The sequence below is a fragment of the Xenopus tropicalis genome, chromosome 1 (genome assembly GCF_000004195.4).
Source record: "Xenopus tropicalis strain Nigerian chromosome 1, UCB_Xtro_10.0, whole genome shotgun sequence".
In the NCBI taxonomy this organism is placed as follows: Eukaryota; Metazoa; Chordata; class Amphibia; order Anura; family Pipidae; genus Xenopus; species Xenopus tropicalis.
The window spans coordinates 17,305,039-17,327,704 of record NC_030677.2 but is presented as its reverse complement, the minus strand read 5'-3'; the positions used below and the strand labels follow the sequence as shown (position 1 = coordinate 17,327,704).

At 42.4% G+C, this 22,666-nt stretch overlaps 1 protein-coding gene across 2 annotated transcripts; it reads right to left on the bottom strand.

Moving 5' to 3' along the window:
• Positions 1 to 1,743: 1,743 nt before the first annotated feature.
• On the bottom strand, positions 1,744 to 22,596 carry LOC101734896. Of its 2 annotated transcripts, none has more exons than XM_031895288.1 (9): positions 22,372 to 22,596; positions 10,601 to 10,918; positions 10,002 to 10,082; positions 8,102 to 8,200; positions 6,833 to 6,943; positions 6,311 to 6,415; positions 5,250 to 5,345; positions 3,730 to 3,867; positions 1,744 to 3,278 (listed from the first exon to the last, which is right to left on the bottom strand). In XM_031895288.1, coding segments are annotated over exons 1-9 (990 nt in total). In that variant the 5' UTR covers positions 22,412 to 22,596; the 3' UTR covers positions 1,744 to 3,276. The 2 variants fall into 2 exon arrangements, with proteins under 2 accessions (XP_031751148.1, XP_012811210.1); XM_012955756.3 differs by having other exon boundaries at positions 6,311 to 6,418; positions 22,372 to 22,587.
• Between the last annotated feature and the right edge of the window lie 70 nt (positions 22,597 to 22,666).

The following is a 22,666-nucleotide window of genomic DNA, read 5'->3' as shown; positions in this document are numbered from 1 at the left end:
ACTGGCACTGAGGGTGGCACCAGCGCTGCAGCCTGTAACGCTATATAGGGAGCGGGGTAACCACAATGCATGGTATAATCCATCCGCCCCAGGATACATTCCTCTGGGGCAGAGTGGCACAGCCCAGAGCTTTGTATTAGAAATCTCAATGGTAAATACCACGTGTTTGTTTTTCTACCTGGCACTGATAACTGATTCTGGCTGTGGCAATGATATGTAAGGGGACATGATCCACAAAGCTATCTGTTTACCCCACAAATCCGTATGCAAGGGATTCTGGGAATGGGCCCTTGTGTATTGTTAGAGGAAGGGAAGGAATCAAATAAATGGGCACCACTGGTTCTTTATACAATGGATAAAAACTAATAACTCTTTATTAACAGAAATGCAGCGAGACATTTAGGAGGATAGTATAGTATATAGCACAGATATTTAGCAGTAGAAAAACAGCCAGTTTTTTGCCCATCAGGGTTCAATAAATGTGGATTTAGTCACCTTAACAGTGTCCAACCCCAAGTATCCGGCCCTTCCAGTGGAGCCTAGGCAAGATAGAGCCGTCCCTAAGTCTGTACACTGTACATCCCTACTCTATGGTTGGACTCTAATCCTTCTTATTCTCCTCAGTGGAGCCTCACAGCTGCTCACTGTCTATCATTCAAAATTCGCTTTTGGCAACGCCGGATTTCAAATCCAGCCGGCCCCCATTCACGCCCACTGCGCATGCGCAAACAAAACTCCTCCCCCCCGCCGACGCAAGCGCGCATGCACAGGCATTTAACTCCCATACGGAGCAATAGGGAGAAGTCCCCATTGCTCCGTATGGGAGCAAAATGTCAAAATTTCTGCCGCCCTAGGCCTCGCCACAAATCCAGGCCTGGTCTGTGGGATAGTGTTAATTGCAATCAGTGGCTGTATACAGGACAGATATGTGTATTTATTAATGATGTCGCTGAACTTGGTGAAAGTACCCAATTATTTTTCTAAATGTCCATGGAACCAAAAGGAAGACTCACTCTCTTATCAGCTGCAGTAACTACAAAGTCAGACGCAATAACGAAATATTATTGTTACAGTTTAACAACAACATTATCAAGCTATTTCTGATTAAAATTATAATATTGCAACACAGGGGTTGGATTAATACCTGGACAAACAGTATAGATATGTTAATGGCTTTAATGAACCACAAACAATTAGAAGGTTAAGATATTATTTATTTATAATCATTTGAGCATTAAAAAAAAAAAGAAAGTCTTTGTGGGAGGGGCAGTCAGCGTGTGCGAAATGCGCAGTAACAATACAGGAGGTATTGAGAATATTTTACGTGAGATATGTTTTACATTTACAACTTATATAAAAAATACCACTTTAAATATAAAAAAGTATGCGATTTGACGTCAAATATGACATTTTTGTTGGAATGCAGGATTTTATATCACTGATACAGTCACTTTGCTGATCTAGTTTCATCAATTCGCAAGTCGGAACCAGGCGATATAGAAAAGGGATTTTCACCCAAGCTTCTTCCAGGGTCGGACTGGGCTGCCGGGACACCGGGAAAATACCAAGTAGGCCCCAGCGGCCCAGACCAGACCCTATTGCTGCTTCCTCTGGTCTCCGATGTCCTCCCCGATGCGTTTCACATACGTGTTCAGGGGAGGACATCCGACAGGGGCTCCTGTGTGGGGGGGTTTAGGGGTGCGCAGTGGGGGACGCGGCCGGAGGAGGCACCTTGGAGGGTGTGGGGCCCCTGGGGTGGCAGCCCCGGTGGGCCCTGCACCCCCCAGTCCAACCCTGGCTTCTTCGCTTGGGTGAAAATTCGTCTGGGGAAAAGATGCAAAAACTCTCTTAGCTTTTTCACTTAACCCTTAAGTAAATGTGCCCCCTGGAGTGAGCCGTTACAGAACTACCCTAACACTAGCTCCACCTATTGCCTCTGCCCAGGCCCTAACCTGCACCCACCTTCCAGGAAGGGGAAACCCCAGGAAAGAGGCAGAGCTCATGTAGGCTTCCCCTTTTATAGAGCAGAACAGTGACATCTACTGGCTACTTACTGAACTGCAAGGAGAATGCTTTACATGGGATAAGGAAACAGCTTTCCATCCGTAACTTAGGACCACACTTAGGTGTCTGAAATGTTGACAAACTGCCTGAATAAGGGTAACTACTATCAGTCAGGAGATATAATATACAAAACAACTAATATAAAGACCATATAAAAAATTATAAATAGTACAAATGACCCAATACCTATTTACCCCGGTGCAAAACCATTTCATCTTCACCCACTTCGAAAGGGGTTCACAAAATGAAATGGAACATAATTGAAGTCAACAAAGATCCCCGGGTACTGAACCTGTTGCATCGTGTCTTTAATATTAGCTATCTCCCCCATAATAATAATAATGGTAACACCCCATTTATATTTAAAGGGAAAGTTTGACTTTAAGTATATAACTTAAATAACTTAAATAACTTAATAAACTATTTGAGAGTAAGGCAGTGGATAGAAAGGGGAAACGGAAATAGTAAGTCCACATAAAATAAAGCCTGGTCATAGTTCCATTAAGCCTTTTAGGAACGCTCCCTAGGTAGCTGGATAGGTTTTCCTCAGTATTTACCCTAAGAAAACACTCTGATTCTCTATAACAGTCTGCTCTTGGGTTGACCATGGGAAGGAGAGCAGTCCAGGAGCAGGAAGTACAGAGAACTGTAGCTCCATAACAGGGTAAGTACCATAGATTCAGATAATACATATATGTGAATTGCCTTGTAATCCCTCCCAGAAAATCTCCATGCACAATAACCTATCATTGGGTTACTTTCCCTTTAATACCCATCAGGTTGTTTCTGATCAGCATGGGATTAATGATCCTAAGGAGCATTTTTCCTTCCTTCCAAGCCATTCCCCCCAATCTTACCTAAACCCCCTAAATACCTGAGATTCAGATAAAAAATAGCAGCTAGTGAGGATCTATTACTCTGAATTATACCTGTAGCCAATCACAAGGCAGAGTAGAATCTGTCAGTAGCAATATGGATATACCCTGAAACTAGTGGTCAGCTGACTCTCGCTTTGCTGCCTGTGATTGGCTGGAAGAATACAAGGTGATGGCTTGGCCCTACAGAAATGTGTGTCTATGATATTCACAGTATAAATATGTGGGGACATTTTGCTTTCCTAGAGGGACGCAAAGAATTGGCTGAGTCAGAAGTTTCTTTTAAAGGCAGGAAATAATGAATCAGATTCCAGTTGTCATTTCTGTTTCTTCTTCTTCCTGTGAGAGAGAGAAAAGGGGGGAAGAGTTAAGAGTCACTTGTTTCTGACTCCATCATAAAATGTTTCACTACCCCGCCCCCCCCCAGCAATCAGACTGGATTTAACCCCAATGCTGCAGAGATGTAGAATAGAAATACTAATGACCAACTGCAAAGCTGCGTGACTGCCTCACCATTACTGAAGCACTGCATTATGGTGCCACTGTTATTGGGAATAAGGAGGGAGGGGAGGGAATTCCCTGTGATGTGCCACCTCTCCTGGCTCAGAAATATCAACTGTGGGGCAACTGTCAGGGAAATGATGTCTCTGCAAGTTTCATTCAGGGTCCTGGGCAGTGGAACAATGGCACAGAATGGACAAATGATCCTATCGAACTACAAGTCCCAGCAAGTTCGGCTACAGAGCTGAGCACCCCAGCTTGTGTGATCCCCGCCATTCTATGTACTTACATCCAGCAAAGCAAAGGCAGAGGGTAAATACGCCGACTAGCGCCACGCTGAGGTACCCAAGGAGCCGGACGATACAGGACCCCTCCCTGCTGCTGTGGCACAAGTTACCGTAGGGAAATGGAGAAACTTCCCATCCACCTGCAGAACAGAGGCAACAACTCTTATTATCCTTATTTCTCTATGGCATATCTCATATTAACCATTATACTCAGCTTTGCATAGCAACCTAGTAACTAGCATGGAAACAAAGGGGTGTATTTATCAAATATTGAAAATGGTAAATGGTGCCCCAGGGCTGAATTGACAGGTCTCCCTTTCCTTGTATGAGATTTGGGATTTATAGTGTAAGGTTGTTAACAGATCAAAGATTAAACTCTGTCTTCTTCTCTGACCATAGGAAAGAGAACAGCCCAGGAGCAGGAAGCACATAGAATCAGTATGGGGAGGCTATGAAATAGGCTGCTTTCTATAGGGATACATTTTACTCATATAAAGATATACAGGTATGGGATCCCTTATCCGGAAACCAGTTATCCAGAAAGCTCCAAATTATGGAAAGCCTGTCTCCCATAGACTCCATTTTAATCAAATAATTCAGAATTTTAAAACTGATTTCCTTTTTCTCTGTAGTAATAAAACAGTACCTTGTAATTGATCCCAACTAAGATATAATTACCCCTTATTGGGGGCAGAACAGCCCTATTGGGTTTATTTCATGGTTAAATGATTCCCTTTTCTCTGTAATAATAAAACAGTACCTGTACTTGATCCCAACTAAGATATAATTACCCCTTATTGGGGCAGAACAGCCCTATTGGGTTTATTTCATGGTTAAATGATTCCCTTTTCTCTGTAATAATAAAACAGTACCTGTACTTGATCCCAACTAAGATATAATTACCCCTTATTGGGGGCAGAACAGCCCTATTGGGTTTATTTCATGGTTAAATGATTCCCTTTTCTCTGTAATAATAAAACAGTACCTGTACTTGATCCCAACTAAGATATAATTACCCCTTATTGGGGCAGAACAGCCCTATTGGGTTTATTTAATGGTTAAATAATTCCCTTTTCTCTGTAATAATAAAACAGTACCTGTACTTGATCCCAACTAAGATATAAATAATCCTTATTGGATGCAAAACAATCCTATTGGGTTTAATTACTGTTTTATTAATTTTTTAGGTATGGAGATCCAAATTACAGAAAGATCTCTTATCCAGAATACCCTTGGTCCGGAGCATTCTGGATAACGGGTCCTGTATAGCAATAAATCTTAGTGGCAAAATCTAAAAATACAGCTGCAGGCTAAGCAGCTTCTCGGTTGCATTTAATTTATTATTGGCCCCAACTAAATGCACTAATGGAAATAGCTGTCAGCATAAGAGAGACTTATAAAACTGTATTGCAAGCAGTATTTCATATATATTTGCTAAAATGACAATAATTGAAACCTTTAGCCAGCCTTGGGCCGAGTGGGATTTCGCCTAATTGCTGTAACTGTGTTAAAATCCACTCACAGGGAATTCCGCAGCATTTAAAGAGCGGGGCGATGTTTATCCCAATGAGGATTGCGGCAACTCCCAGAAGAACCCAAACATTCGCCCTGAGATTGCCTGCAAGGGAAAGAGAGGAGAGTCATGGAGGCTCAGTTGGCCAATTCTGCCTGATTTAATAGTTGGACTGATGGACGTTTGGCCCTTTGCAGTTTTTATCCCTTTTGGGATTTGAAACCTCCCCAATAGATATCTCACTGATCTCCAGACAGACACCCACACAGGCCATCATTGTGGCCCCATAGACAATGACCCAAATGTGACGTGAAACTTGACCCCAAATTAAAACTCATCCTAATAAACATTACTTTTATTATCTCCACAAGTTACTGTATCTCTATCAGTAATGTCCTAATTTATTGCTCATTAACACTTCTCTCTGATCTAACAGTGTATATGCTGTGCCATTCCAGCTTTCATTGGTATTTTGGGGCCTTAGAGCTCTGAAAGCTTGCAATGTATTTTTATTGTTAGCCAATATAAGTATCATTTCTACCATTCTTTTTTAATTTGTGTTTTTATTTTTTGCTACTGGCTAACATGGTACTACAGTTTTTGTTTTGTGATTACCCATGGACTATAGGACTTAGAAAAGGGAGTGAAAGTTGGATTGGCTGGAGAGAGGTTCAGCCAGGGTCGGACTGGGGGGTGCAGGGCCCACCGGGGCTCCTGCCCCAGGGGCCCTGCAGGTGCACCTCCCGGGCGCGTCCCCTAAATCCCCCCCGCAGGGTCCCCTACCCGACGTCCTCCCCTGAGCGTGCGTAAGTTTAACACATTAGGGGGGGGAACGATCGGGCTTTAGGGGAGGGAACGATCGGACAGGGGGAGAGCTGACAGGGGTTGGGTCTGGGATTTTTCCCGGTGTCCCAGCGGCCCAGTCCAGCCCTGATTTCAGCGTTAAATTTTCCTTCTCTTTTAACTGTTAGAGCCATGGTTTTCAATCTTATTTAGTTCAATTTGCCCTATGAGGCCCGCCTTTGGTCAGGGCTGTGCATTGGGGAGAGCGACCCCCATACCCTACTTACCGTTATCATAGAGGAAGTAGAATAATAGGCTGAGACATACACAGGCCAGAGACACCCAGCTGCTGATCTTCATATACAGAGTGCGACATAACGGGGCCCCTCCGCCTGCTAGGGAGAGAGATGCCATATAGTCAGAGATTGGACTAGGGACAGAGCATTGTGCACGTGTTAAAGTTAAACCTAAAATTATAGGCACTTATTCCTTTTGGCATAAATGTAATTCTATCTTCTCTGCGTAAAAGAAATCCGCCTGTTGCCTGTATAGGTGTGCGCAGCATTTTATAGGGTTTTTGTTTTCAATTTAAAATGACACCATAAATGTCAAACTGTATAAAGTCCCACCCCATAATGTACCCCCTACTGTAAATGATAAGGATATTAGCAGTCACTGAGGGGTTCTGTGCCCATATAAAGGCACAAGGCTGCAGGCTGAGTTATACAGGGAACTCTGAGTATCACTCATGTATTATAAGGGATAATGTACCCCCTACTGTAAATGATAAGGATATTAGAAAAACTAACCTGTGCCTTGGTTGGTAGATGGAGAAGACTCAGAAGAGGGTGGTATATCCAAAGCGGTTTCAGTTGTGGCGATGCTTGAGAACGAATTTCCTAAAAGAAATCTTGCTTTACCTGTGAGACAAAGACAAAGTCCGAAAATAGAGCAGAGGTTTAATATGAGTGTAGTTCAGACTCACTTCATGCACACATGTTGGGTTCAGGTGCAGGGACAGGGCCTTTGTTGGGCCTCTTTAGGTTTCTAATTTATTTTCACAAATCAGTTTCCTACTTTCTAAGCACTTGGTACATTTCTCTCTCAATAGGAACAAACAATGGGATGTCCTCACTTATACAGCGGCGTGTAATTGTATTAAATATTATATTTAATGGGGTCCACTATCCAGAATTGTCAGAACCTGGAGCTTTCGGGATAAAGGGTGCTTCTGTAATGTGTATCTCCATACCTTAATTCCGCTAAAAATAATTTAAATATTAATTAAACCCAATAGGGCTGTTCTGCCCCCAATAAGGGGTAATTATATCTTAGTTGGGATCAAGTACAAGTACTGTTTTATTATTACAGAGAAAAGGGAATCATTTAACCATTAAATAAACCCAATAGGGCTGTTCTGCCCCCAATAAGGGGTAATTATATCTTAGTTGGGATCAAGTACAGGTACTGTTTTATTATTACAGAGAAAAGGGAATCATTTAACCATGAAATAAACCCAATAGGGCTGTTCTGCCCCCAATAAGGGGTAATTATATCTTAGTTGGGATCAAGTACAGGTACTGTTTTATTATTACAGAGAAAAGGGAATCATTTAACCATTAAATAAACCCAATAGGGCTGTTCTGCCCCAATAAGGGGTAATTATATCTTAATTGAGATCAAGTACAGGTACTGTTTTATTATTACAGAGAAAAAGAAAATGATTTAAAAAAAATGATTTGATTAAAATGAAGTCTATAGGACATGGCCTTTGTTTTCTGCATAACAGCTTGCTTTTAAGTATGTAGGTAAGTAAGTATGTAAGTAGGAGACTGGGAGTCTAAGCTGAAGTAGGTAAGTACTAAAGTCACACATACCCTGCCCGGTTACAAATTCAGTGCCCCACGCCGGTCACATTCGCTTTGCACTAATGCCCCCCCCCCCCCCCCAACATTTCTGGGAAGTCACAGCCGCTAAATACAAGTAACTGCCTAGTGAGACATCACCCGGAGACACCCCGATATTTGCCTTTGCACCCTACAGCCAATTGCGTCCCACACTGTTCCATACTGACTTACCCCCTTGGCAGCATCTCCAGAGGGCACAGCTGAGGCACAGGAAGGGGTGTACAAGTGACAGGCAGGAGAGACAGACAGACAGCAGCCACATAACATCCCCTGGATAATAGAAAGGAAACATTCATTACAGAATATCCGTACGGAGTCACCGCACATGTAGGGGGGATACGTTGGGTCTGGGAATAACATGTGCATGTGGATTTAGCACCCTGCGGGGTCTTTAATATATTAACTGCCCAACTGCCCAACCTAACGAGGAACCATCATAAGAGCTATTTATTAGTAAATCTGCAGTGCAGGGATAAGGGCAATGACACACAGTAACCCGGTCAGACTGGGCCAGCAGGACACCAGGAAAAAACCCAGTGGGCCCCAGCCCAGAATCGATCCCTGCTGGGCGCTCCGGGGCCCAGGGGAGTGTGGGGACCATGGCGGGGGTCCCTTGGGAGGATAAAAAACATGTTTTTCCATGACAGTATTCCTTTAACAAGATTTTTTATATCTGTCTCAAAGGTCCAAAAATTGGCCGGGGAGGCCGCTGGAGGGCCCCATACACAGGCAGATAAACTGCTGACTCAGACTGAAGGAGCCAAACCGGCAGGTAAATCTGTCTGTGTAAGTGTTAGGGCTCATAAGGGGGAAACCTGGATATAGTTACATTATCCACATTTGGTGTGTGGGGAAGTGAATCCGGCCTACTTACCCATTTACTAAGCTCTGAGACTCTCAGACAAGAACCTCCCCCTGGTACAAGGAAAGCCAATCTCCCCCCAGTACTTACCCTTGAACCCATGTATCTGCACTTCTTTCTTCTTGGGGAAGGCGAGGGAGGGGCTGTCTTTCAGAAGGCTGTGAATTTATCGCTAGGATTTCTATTAGCTGATTAAAGGGTTAGTTCACCTTTAGGTTAACCCTTAGTATGTTACTGAATGGCCTATTTATAGCAACCTCTAAGTTGGTCTTTATTTTTTATAGTTTTTGATTTATTTCTCTTTCCAGCATTCAAATGGGGGGGGGTCACTGACCCCGACAGCCAAAAGACTATTGCTCTGTGAGGCTACAATGTTATCATTATTTTACTTTTTATTACTTAACTTTCTATTTAGGCCCTCCTTTATTGATATTCCTGTCTCTTTTAAACCTCTGCCTGGTTGCTAGGTTAAATTTGACACTAGCAACCAGATACTGGCTAAAATTCCAAACTGAGTACCTGAGTAAGTACTGGAAGAATTGGATTCCCATACTCAGGGGAGGCTCCTGTTTGGCCATGGGAAAGAGAGCAGCCCAGGAGCAGAAAGTACAGGGAGTAGGAGCCCCGTACCTGAGTAAGTACTGGGAGGATTGGATTCCCATACTCAGGGGAGGTTACTGTTTGGCCATAGGAAAGAGAGCTTAATGAAATCAAATTTGGAACAGGAAAACGTGGGTGATTCAATTCCCCAATACAGATTATTGCATAAGCAGGTCTCCGAGTCTGTCCAGAAATAGAGAACCGACGAAATGGGGTGGGGGAAGGGGAAAACTGTCTTCACAATAAGTCATTTTAAAGTAAAACACAGTAAAGTATTGGTTCTCTGTACATTGATCCTCGGTACATTGCCCCCCAGGTTTTACTGTGTATAAAGAAGCTAGGGTTGTCCTGGAGTAAAGTATCAGTCCCTCTACATGATACTGTATGTGCAGCTAATATGGATGGTGTTTTCCCATAGAGAGATACAGAGAAAATGTCTAAATAGGAGGTCCAGTCACTCAGGAGATTCCCACTGAACTCAGAGGGAGGCAGGAGCGTTCCTAGGGCCAAATGATCAGTCAAAGTACCCAGATATCAGCCCGTATGCCATAGGGCTTTCACAAACAGATTTGGGTATAATCATATTAGTTTATAGCGGGTCCAACTTACTGACAGAATATGAAGGGAGAATGTTTGGTTCCCCATGGCCGAGAGAGGGCCCTCTTGGCTTCACAGTCACTGGGTTTTGTTCTGAAAAGAAATAAAAATATTTTTATTGGAAACAAAGATGGAGCATCTCTGGGAATGATTACCCATGCAGCCCTGTACACTGTATATGTATTGATGTTACTCAGTGGTTACTAAGCTGTGGGGTTTGGCCCCTAGTGTCTAGTCTAAAGTTCAGCTTGGGATGAATGCTATTGGTTGTCCTGTCAGCTGATCTCTAAAGGGAGCACACAGCCCATCACTAAATGGCAGCTCAAGGGAAAGGATGTAAAAGGGCAATATTTACTGATATATATATTCCAGTTTGGGGAGATTCTTTAATAGGTCGCTTAACATAATATAAACTTATCTGTTGGTTACGTATTCATTCTGGGGGTTTAGTTTCCTTTAATGAAAACCCAATGCTATTATGTAGAAGCTGCAGAAAGAGAAATGCGTTGCTATATAGCAGGACTGTCCAACCAGTGGGCCAAAGTGTAGAACCTGTAGAATTAAATATTATAAAGTATCATTGTACTGCCCTAAACATTTGATATACTTACCCCTGACAATCAGATGAATGCAGATCTGGCTCTTGTTTCTGTTCCCATTTATGGCTTGATGCACAGAGTAAGTGTAATTGCTGCTGTCGCCTCCTGTTAGGTCTCTCAGCAAGAAGCTGCCATTCCCAGTACGGAAAAATATACGTCCCTTATACTGATCGGCAGGATCAAGTCCATCATGGTATGAAGCCAGCCATTGATCCCCATTGTACAGATCGGCCATCATCGATTCTCTATCAAAGTCAGGCCTTCCTCCAAGGGGAACAGAACCTCCTTCATCAGCCAGAATCTCCTGCACTCTCTCCCCACGTCCCACAGCTGCACAGAAACAGTTTTTGGTTACTTAGCAGAGAGTTATATCACTACATATATAATATATATAATACGTCCACAGAAAGCACTCACGGCAACCAAACTGCAAAAAGTAGTCCTTTATTTTGCTCCCATCAATGCGTTTCGATCCCCACAGGATCGTCGTCAGGCTGCACAGATCCTGTGGGGATCAAAACGCGTTGATGGGCACAAAATAACTCTTGCAGTTTGGTTGCAGTAAGTGCTTTTTGTGGACGTATTATATTTTGTTGGTCAGCACCTGGCTAATGGTGTGTGCTGATATCTGGACACACATATATATATATATATATATATATATATATATATAATATGTAGAAAAAAGCCGGCACTCACGTAATATCAGAGTCAATAGTGCCTGGGTGCAGTATATAAGTAAGTATATACAGAGAAGAGAAGAAATGCCGCACTCACAGGTCTTAGTGAAAAAATAAAGAAAATTTATTTAGACAGACTAAAGTTTCGGCTGGATCCCCAGCCTTTCTCAAAGTGATCACACAATACAGCAAACCCACTCATAAAGAAAAAATGGCGCCAAAAACAAACTGATGACGTCACTGACTGTGTAGTAAGTGATATCCCAACACTAATACATAAAGGAGCAAACACCATAAAATAGAGAAAGAATAACAGTGTCATAAGAATAGCTTGAGAAAGGTAGACAATATATGTAAAAATAAAGTGTAATAAAGAAAAGCACATAGTCACCCACTAGGGCTGAACTGCAACTCCCCTACCAACTCATATAGTGCTTCAGGGTATACGGACTCCTGTGATCATAAGGTAAACGTAGCGATCAGTAACTGCCTTAAAGTTACATAATAGACTATTGTAAATAAGGTCGTGACAGAATAGATGCATTAGCGCTGTTCGCTGTTTACTTACGTCCTTCTGACTTCTCAGAAGCCGACGTGCCGACACAGACGAACCAGTGTATACGGGTTACCATGGTAACCCAAGCGCTACTCAGATCTCTGTAAGTTCCGGCACTTAGTGCTGTTATTAATCAGAAGGGTGTAGTAGGCTGATAGGAAAGTCCCGTGTCCCACGATCTTACCACCTGACCGGTGGCTGTGCAGAAAAATCCGATCATGGACCCACTGTGGGGTATGGAGGTCATTGGGGGCTGTATATAGGAGCATATCAAATAGACTGCCAGTATCAGTAGCAGGCTACACGAAACTCCTAATGCACAACAGTACCCCATCGGTTGTTATTGACACCGACTCCTATCGCCATATGTGGGCATACAGAAAATTAAAATGTATTTATATAGAACATAATCGCAGTGTAATGATCGCGGAATTATACTGTGTATTAAGTCCAGCTTGCCTGAGTTGTGGGTCTTTAAGCCTATAGCCCAGGTGGTGACCGAAAAGAGAAAGGAAAGAAAATATATTAAAGAGGAAACACCCAAGGTGGTAAAATAAAAAATAATAAGTTTAGACAAAAACATATACAAGTCAGGGGAAATCCCCCAAATGATACATATACTCTGCTGGAGCTTCACAGTCATCCTAACAAAGTAACAAGTGAAATTAGCACAAATTAGTTACAAAGATTATTTTTGTTACAAAAGTTTGTTATGAAGGATGTTTCACTATAGCTATCGGCTATCAGTCACTGCTGTGTTGGAGAAGATGTTAAAATAAATAAACAAAGAAGTTCCACTTCGATTGCCTTGTTAATCATAAAGTCTGTGTAATAAAACGCGTCTTAATAATTAATAAAAAATAGTCTAGCGGAAACTGTGTATGATCTCATACTTATTTCGACCTACTGTGTTGGAGACTGGGGGTCAAACACAATCCTAATACATAGTCCCAAAGCAGGCTCCCCCTTAGAGGTAGAAGGCCGAATAGGATACTAGTTCATTAAGTCCATAGGGGCTGATGGTATTGAGACGGTGCATCCATTGTAGTTCCCTACGTAGGAGAAGTTTATCTCTGTTGCCTCCACGGATCAGAGGGGGAATGTGATCAATGATCATACATCTCAGACTCGCCAACGTATGTTTCTGAGACAAAAAATGCGCTGCTACTGGAGTGTTAGCTTCATTAGTTGCGAGGGCTGCCCTGATTGCAGAACGATGGTTGGCCATCCGATCCCTAAACGTGGTAACTGTTTTCCCTACATACATTAGTCCACATGGGCATTTGATGAAATATATGACATATTTCGATATACATGTCAATCTGTGTTGGATCTGGATTGGTTTGCCTGTATGTGGGTGATTGAAGGTGGGTCCCGTGGTGAGAGCATTACATGTGGTGCAATTTGGACACTTATAGCATCCCAATTTTGTAGAGGGGAGCCACGTATTGGTGACTGTGGACTGATAGCAATGTCGGGGGTCAGTCTTCACCAAAATGTCTCTCAAACTCTGGCCCCTCCTGTATCCAATGCGTGGAGGGTGTCTAAAGATTGGAGGTAGAGACCGATCCTTCTCCAGAACCGACCAATGATAGAAGATTGCATCTATTAGTGGTTTCTTATCCGGGGAGAAAGTAGTGGTAAATGTAAGTTTCTCGTCCCTATCCTTTGGAGACACTCTGTCCATACCCTCCAATGCTTGTGCTTGTGTCAGTGTAGAGACTTCTGGTTCTGGATGATTGGAGTAAAGATGGTCTGTATCCCCTTTGTGCAAAGCGTGTTTCAAGTTCATCTAGTTGGTTTTGCAAGTGAATGGGATCAGAATTGTTCCTGACCATCCGTACCATTTGTGAATATGGGATACTGTGTAGCGTATGTGGAGGATGACAGGATGAGAAATGCAATAGTGTATTGCGATCTGTGTCCTTCCTGTACGAAATATGTCATATATTTCATCAAATGCCCATGTGGACTAATGTATGTAGGGAAAACAGTTACCACGTTTAGGGATCGGATGGCCAACCATCGTTCTGCAATCAGGGCAGCCCTCGCAACTAATGAAGCTAACACTCCAGTAGCAGCGCATTTTTTGTCTCAGAAACATACGTTGGCGAGTCTGAGATGTATGATCATTGATCACATTCCCCCTCTGATCCGTGGAGGCAACAGAGATAAACTTCTCCTACGTAGGGAACTACAATGGATGCACCGTCTCAATACCATCAGCCCCTATGGACTTAATGAACTAGTATCCTATTCGGCCTTCTACCTCTAAGGGGGAGCCTGCTTTGGGACTATGTATTAGGATTGTGTTTGACCCCCAGTCTCCAACACAGTAGGTCGAAATAAGTATGAGATCATACACAGTTTCCGCTAGACTATTTTTTATTAATTATTAAGACGCGTTTTATTACACAGACTTTATGATTAACAAGGCAATCGAAGTGGAACTTCTTTGTTTATTTATTTTAACATCTTCTCCAACACAGCAGTGACTGATAGCCGATAGCTATAGTGAAACATCCTTCATAACAAACTTTTGTAACAAAAATAATCTTTGTAACTAATTTGTGCTAATTTCACTTGTTACTTTGTTAGGATGACTGTGAAGCTCCAGCAGAGTATATGTATCATTTGGGGGATTTCCCCTGACTTGTATATGTTTTTGTCTAAACTTATTATTTTTTATTTTACCACCTTGGGTGTTTCCTCTTTAATATATTTTCTTTCCTTTCTCTTTTCGGTCACCACCTGGGCTATAGGCTTAAAGACCCACAACTCAGGCAAGCTGGACTTAATACACAGTATAATTCCGCGATCATTACACTGCGATTATGTTCTATATAAATACATTTTAATTTTCTGTATGCCCACATATGGCGATAGGAGTCGGTGTCAATAACAACCGATGGGGTACTGTTGTGCATTAGGAGTTTCGTGTAGCCTGCTACTGATACTGGCAGTCTATTTGATATGCTCCTATATACAGCCCCCAATGACCTCCATACCCCACAGTGGGTCCATGATCGGATTTTTCTGCACAGCCACCGGTCAGGTGGTAAGATCGTGGGACACGGGACTTTCCTATCAGCCTACTACACCCTTCTGATTAATAACAGCACTAAGTGCCGGAACTTACAGAGATCTGAGTAGCGCTTGGGTTACCATGGTAACCCGTATACACTGGTTCGTCTGTGTCGGCACGTCGGCTTCTGAGAAGTCAGAAGGACGTAAGTAAACAGCGAACAGCGCTAATGCATCTATTCTGTCACGACCTTATTTACAATAGTCTATTATGTAACTTTAAGGCAGTTACTGATCGCTACGTTTACCTTATGATCACAGGAGTCCGTATACCCTGAAGCACTATATGAGTTGGTAGGGGAGTTGCAGTTCAGCCCTAGTGGGTGACTATGTGCTTTTCTTTATTACACTTTATTTTTACATATATTGTCTACCTTTCTCAAGCTATTCTTATGACACTGTTATTCTTTCTCTATTTTATGGTGTTTGCTCCTTTATGTATTAGTGTTGGGATATCACTTACTACACAGTCAGTGACGTCATCAGTTTGTTTTTGGCGCCATTTTTTCTTTATGAGTGGGTTTGCTGTATTGTGTGATCACTTTGAGAAAGGCTGGGGATCCAGCCGAAACTTTAGTCTGTCTAAATAAATTTTCTTTATTTTTTCACTAAGACCTGTGAGTGCGGCATTTCTTCTCTTCTCTGTATATATATATATATATATATATACACACAACAACACAACACAGCATACAGTGCTATTTAAAAAATTGCGCCTAAAAGCCTTATATTGTGTTTTATGACAATTCTGTCATTGATTTGTATTTCACCTCTGCAGAACAAGCAACATGGCAACTCTCATACATTAATAAATACATTGCCTCTCTTTGCAGTATAACTGGCCAGCCTTCAAGAGGTTAAATGCATTGAAATGCAATTGTCAATACAAGCCAATGTATGAAATTATAGATATTTAGCCCTCCACACCCTCCGGCAGGTCTATGCATGCACCTAAGGGAACAACAGGTTTTAGTGGGAGTCAGGCCAATAGGTGATGATAAATGTAAGCTTTTTGGTACACAGCTATACAACTGGTATATCATTGAGATAACTATTAAAATATTAAGTGGAAACTGTCAGTGGACACAATGGAAGGAGGTCCCTGCCCTGTAGAGCTTACTTAAGGGGCAAGTAACTTACAGACACAAACAGAAAGTGAATCATGGCTCTGGCACTGCCTCATAAGGACTAGGGCAGATATTGGGCCAATGCTCCAAAGGGGAGTCTTTAAGTTTAGTTTGGAAGAGATCGACGGAGGATTTTCCATGGAGGAATTTAGGAAAGGGCAGTGAGAGAGAGGTTTACACTGGGATACAGAAGTGGAAGTGGATGGTGTGACCAGGCAGTGGGGTCGGCCATGATTGCATGGAGAGACAAGTGAAGACATAAATGGCTTGAGAAGGACTTGAGAGACAGCTCTGATAAGGACAGCATCCGGCCATATTGCACTGGAAAAAGCCACAGAATTGGCCATAGTGTTCAAGTGATTGCAGGGATGTATTCCAGTCTGCTGCTCCTAGGCCACCTAGCCCACAAGTCAAGTCTGTACATGGTCTGGTAGTGGAAGATGGGGCTATATATAAATACAGTACTGTGCCATTGTTATAACTGGTTTGGGTGGAAAGTTGATCAGTTACATTTTTGTTCAGTTCCGTTTGAGATGGGATTTAGTAAATAGCTCGGGGGCAGTAAGAAAGTGTGAATTGCACAGGTTAATGAAGGGGGAGTAAATACATATATCATCAACACACTGATTATAGGTAAAGCCAATGAATAGAAGAGACATCCCAGAAACCCAGTGACAGGCTGATGCCATTGAAGTTAATAGCAAGAGGCACAGACGGTATCAAGGTGCCCTGGTTTTTATGTGTTCAGCCATCCTTTATCTGTTATTCTCTTTTGCAGTGGACCCATAAACGGCCCCTAAGTGCCCTCCCAAATAAAAACAGGTATATTTAAAAAAAAATATCATGCTTTCTAAAAAAAAATTAAATTTTTATCTGATACTCACGGCCCCTTAAGCCAATTTAGCACTGATATGGAGCTGGTTTTCTAGGATCAATTCAGCTTAATGCTTAGGGGCTTTTATGATATGTAAAACTGCATAATTAGGGTTAGTGAGTGCATATCAGGCACCGTACAGATCAGAAGACCCCCCGTGTGCATATTTATGATGATTTTTTTCATTGCGGAAGATAAACTGTAAAATTAAAGTTTTGGGTTGATGTTTGGACAATTTTTAGCAATGCAAATGTAAGCAAAGTATTGGATTTTGGGAGAAAGACTTATTTATTTATTGTAAATGTCAAAATGTTTATTTTACAAAAATATATCATATTCCAGGTTCATAAAACTGTTAGGGTCCAATATAGGGGATGCCGATTTCTGTTGTTACATTTGAACATTTGCTTTTGTACCACGACTCTCTAAAAATATCATGCTTTCTAAAAAAAAAATGTAATTTTTATCATTCACTGTCTCCTACGCTAATAAAATCTCATCTCCAGTTCCTCTTAATGTGGGGGGACCCCAAGGCTCTGTACTTAATGTGGGGGTACCTCAAGGCTCTGTACTTAATGTGGGGGTACCTCAAGGCTCTGTACTTAATGTGGGGGTACCTCAAGGCTCTGTACTTAATGTGGGGGTACCTCAAGGCTCTGTACTTAATGTGGGGGTACCCCAAGGCTCTGTACTTAATGTGGGGGTACCCCAAGGCTCTGTACTTAATGTGAGGGTACCCCAAGGCTCTGTACTTAATGTGGGGCACCCCAAGGCTCTGTACTTAATGTGGGGGTACCCCAAGGCTCTGTACTTAATGTGGGGGTACCTCAAGGCTCTGTACTTAATGTGGGGGTACCCCAAGGCTCTGTACTTAATGTGGGGGTACCTCAAGGCTCTGTACTTGGGCCGTTGTTGTTCTCCCTCTACACGCTGTCTTTGGGAGATCTCATCCGTTCATTTGGCTTCAAATACCATCTGTATGCTGATGATATCCAAATTTATCTGTCGACCCCTTCATTAACAGCTGAAACTGAGACTCAAATCTCTAACTGCCTCCTGGCCATCTCTAACTGGATGAACCAAAGCCACCTCAAACTCAACCTAACAAAAACTGAACTAATGATTTTTCCGCCTAAGCCTGGTCCTACCCCCCCCTTTTCTATCTCTATTGATCGCACCCTCATCAACCCCATCGATTCGGCGCGTTGTTTGGGGGTGATCTTTGACTCCAGTCTCTCCTTTTCTAACCACATTAACTCCACTGTCAAAACCTGTCACTTTTTCTTACGCAATATTGCCAAAATTCGTCCCTTTCTTTCTACTGCAACAGCTAAGCTGCTCATGCATGCTCTCATCCTATCCCGACTGGATTACTGCAACCTGCTACTAACCGGCCTCCCTAACTCCCATCTTTCCCCCCTACAGTCTATATTAAACACTGCTGCCAGAATTCTCCTCCTCTCATCCAGGAGAGTTCAGGCCCCTCCCCTGCTAAAGTCCTTATCGTGGCTTCCTATCAAACAAAGAATTGCTTACAAACTCCTTCTCCTAACCTTAAAAAGCCCTCCATTCCTCTGCCCCTCACTACATCTCTTCCCTTGTGTCTCCGTATGTTCCCGGCCGACTCCTTCGTTCCTCGCAAAGCAACCGTTTGGTTGCGCCCCCCACTACTACTGCGGTTTCCCGTTTTAAACCCTTCTGCCTGGCTGCCCCTTACATTTGGAATGCCCTCCCTGATTTCCTCCGGAGAGAATCCTCCCTCAGTCTTTTTAAAACTAAGGTTAAAGACTCCCTTTTGGAGCCCTCGCCCAGCACCTGATCTGGGAACTGGCACTTATATTGTAATGTCACCCACTGTCACCTACAGCACTTATATTTGCCTATTTGTGTCTGTTAGTTACCCTCCCATATAGATTGTAAGCTCTACGGGGCAGGGACCTCCTTCCTCTTGTGTCCTCGACTCTTAACTTATTGCTGCTGTATTTATCTGTATTTATTGTTATACTGTGTATTTATCTATTTTAATACCCCTGTTTGTATTAATGTATTCTACTGTACAGTGCTGCGTACATAAGTAGCGCTTTATAAATAAAGATATACATACATACATACATATACGTATTTGGTATAGATATGCTTCGGAGATATGGACCTTTCCAGACAGTGGTATGTTTATGTATATATTTTCACATTTTATGTATGCCCGTAAAGTGAAAAAGAACAAAATGTCCAGTGTCAGACTGGGGTGGCTTGGGCTCACCGGGGCTGTTGCCTGGGGGCCTTCCCAGTCCTAAGCTGACTAGGGGAGTGGGCCTGGCTCAACAGGTTTTATTCCCCGGTGTCTGCTGGCCCAGTCCAAACCTGAAAATGTCAAACATTGCTTAGCAGTTTGGAATGTGCATTTGTTCAAATGTCGGTGAAAGGGTTAAACGCATGAACTCTGTTCATTATAGAAACTGATTAGGCTGCAATTCAGACTGCACCCTTGCAAAATATGTAGGGAAGAAAGAAGAACAAGTTACAAGGAAGTGTCAGGCAGAAAAAGAAAAACTACACTAAGAACAGCAATGACAATTCTGACAGAAAAAGGTATGTGACTTGGATTATTCTCATTTTATTTTTAATGAGATTCACTGAGATTAAATGAGATTTCCGGGAATTGTGGGAACTAAAACAGATTCCTTCTGCCTTTCCATCTCAGCATTGAGGGCAATGGGCAGGGAAGCTGTTCCTGTAATCAGAGGCCCCATGCAGAGAATGTTTTATATGCATTTAATGTTTTATGGCCAATCAAGGGGGACCAGAGGGACTTTCATTGTGCAAAGAGACATGTTCCTAGGTCTGTGTATGTTGTAGCCATTTGCTGCCACTTACCTGGCACCATTACGTCTGAGCTTTTTGGAGTGACTAAGGGTAAATCCATTTGTACTTTACTAAAGAATTGCAGAGAAAAATATGCAAAAAAAACAGGGCTCAGGGTGAAAACTGAAAAACAAGTTTCAGACTAAGGCAGCTGTAACCCCTGGCCCCAAGGCAATTGCTCATTAGAAATCAAAGTAGAATAGACAGAATTCTACACAACGTCTTTTCTGTCCTTCCCCTGGAAAGATGAGTTGAAGACAGGCAGGAACAATGGAGGCAAAAGGGGACTAGCCATGGAGAGGGATGGTGGTGTGGGACGTGAGAGGGAGACGGGGAGGGAGGAAGAGTTATAATCCTGAGCACTCATTAACAGTCCCTACTTACAGTCCGAGGTCTCCACCAAACACACACTAGGAAAGTTCTACCTGGAACCTGTTTGTATATTTTTTGGGGTAGGAGGTAACTGGAGAACCCAGAGGAAACCCACATGTACACAGGGAGAATTTACAAAATGTACACAGGTAGTACCCAGGGCAGAATGGAACCCATGATCCTGATTTGGAAGCACAGCAACAGGCAATCTGTGGGCTCTGGCAAATGCCAGAGGGGCTGCTGTAAGATGCCATAGTCACTCACTATTTGTTGGGCTGATGGGGGGCTGTTTGTGCCTCTGGTTGGAATGCCAGGTCCTATTATGGATCCTAGTCAGGACCTGCACAGCAATGCCATTCTGCCCCAGTAGAAATCAGAGAGGATAGGGATAGGGGATCCTGTAGGGGGAGCTCTTCAACAATGAAAAAACAAATCTCCTGCAGCTGAAAAACTGAGAGAAATTCCCCCTTCTACTGGCAGCAATAATTCCCCCCCCCCCCCGAATATTATAATTTGTGTTCATCAGCCTATATATTATATTTCTATATCTCATATACAGACACAGTGTTATAAAACCCACATATGCACAACCTCTCTCTCTCTCTCGCTCCCTATTACTTACTAAATAGCAGCAGCAGCAGTGAGGTGAGGCAGGAGGGCCCCATAGTGCTCCAGGGGATTGCCAGGGAAGCAAGTGGCATTTGATTGAGGAGGAAACACTTGGGACTCTGTAGAAGATCTGTATTGTTGCACTGTAAGCTCATTCCACATGGAGCGACATTCTACTATTCATGCAGTGTAAAACCAGCGTGAGAAATCCCTGTTTCTTTGCTTAGGGGCACATTAATACATACGTGCATGGACATAAACCAAACATTGCCTTTTTAGCTCCATGGTACACAGTGTGTAATTGCGTATTTATAAAATGGTGCAATAATTCTATGCCAAATATATGTTAAAATACACTCCTTTATACATATGCACCTTATGCCTATAATCAGGGCCAGTGTTATCAACTATGGGGCCCAATAGAGAACCATTTTGTCAGGGGCCCCTGGATGGAGCGACTCTCCTCATTACTGCTGCTGTCCCCCTGCCATTTCATCTCTTTCTTGTTCCATTGGCCCCCAACATTCACACAATGTGGCCCTCCAGCACTGGGCACTGACACACCAAGCATACTGTATATGGAGAGAAATAGGGGCACACTAGGCACGAAAGAGAGGGAGGAAATAGAGATACACATGGTGCAAGAGAGGAGGAGGATATAGGGGCAAACAGGGTAAGGCTGAGCGGGAGTACATAGGGGTACACAGGGCAAGACCAAGAGGTAGAAAATAGGGGTACACCCTGATTGTGCTTATATTTAATACAATATATATTGTGTATAGCATACAATATATAGCAATATAGCATACAATATAGCACACAGTATATATAGCAATATAGCACACAGTATATAGCAATATAGCACACAGTATATAGCAATATAGCAAACAATATATAGCAATATAACAAACAATATATAGCAATATAGCATACAATATATAGCAATATAGCATACAATATAGCATACAGTATATAGCAATATAGCACACAGTATATAGCAATATAGTATACAGTATTTAGCAATATAACACACAGTATATAGCAATTTAGCATACAATATAGCATACAGTATATAGCAATATAGCACACAGTATATAGCAATATAGCATACAATATATAGCAATATAGCATACAATATAGCATACAGTATATAGCAATATAGCACACAGTATATAGCAATATAGCATACAGTATATAGCAATATAGCATACAGTATATAGCAATATAGTATACAGTATTTAGCAATATAGCACACAGTATATAGCAATATAGCATACAATATAGCATACAGTATATAGCAATATAGCATACAGTGTCGGGGATACTGTAGAACTATATAATTAAAGTTACATTTTATAAAAGTGCAGAATAGTGAAGGAGCCCCAAATCACAGAATTTATCTTGCACTAAACCTGGGGCAATAAAGGACTAAACATGAATATTTGCTTATTCCTAAAAAATGGGTGACATCGGAGGCAGCTTCTATCCTCTTTTTTAAACTAAAGCCTAGGGAGAGAGACAATGTAGCGTAGGCACAGCCCAGTAGAGCAGAGAAATGCGACTGTTCCTGATACAAAACCCACATTAGCACAACCTCCCTCTCGCTCCCTATTACTTACTGAATAGCAGTAGCAGTGGGATAAGGTAGATGGGCTCCATGGCGCTCTAGGAGATTGGCAGGGAAGCAGCTGAGGAGACACTTGTTACTCTCTTGAAGAGATCTTAGCAAATGTGTCCATGAATGTCGCTGTTAGTTTATCAGTGTGAATGAGTCATTTGTTTCCATATGATTCTTTTTTTTTCTTCTTGCTGCATATTTCTAAAACACATTGTGACAAACTGTGCAAACACAATTGCCTATTCCCTGTCCTTTGCAGATTTTGAATCCTGTCTTAGTCCATAACTAATTCTGTA

Excerpts from the sequence above, each read along its gene's own strand:
- LOC101734896 (XM_012955756.3), bottom strand. The coding sequence starts at position 22,411 with ATGGAGCCCATCTACCTTATCCCACTGCTACTGCTATTCA. Across the intron at positions 10,083-10,600 it reads CATTCATCTGATTGTCAGGG|AACAAAACCCAGTGACTGTG; the intron begins GTAAGTATATCA and ends ATTTCTTTTCAG. Across the intron at positions 8,201-10,001 it reads TCTCCCTTCATATTCTGTCA|GGGATGTTATGTGGCTGCTG; the intron begins GTAAGTTGGACC and ends TCTATTATCCAG.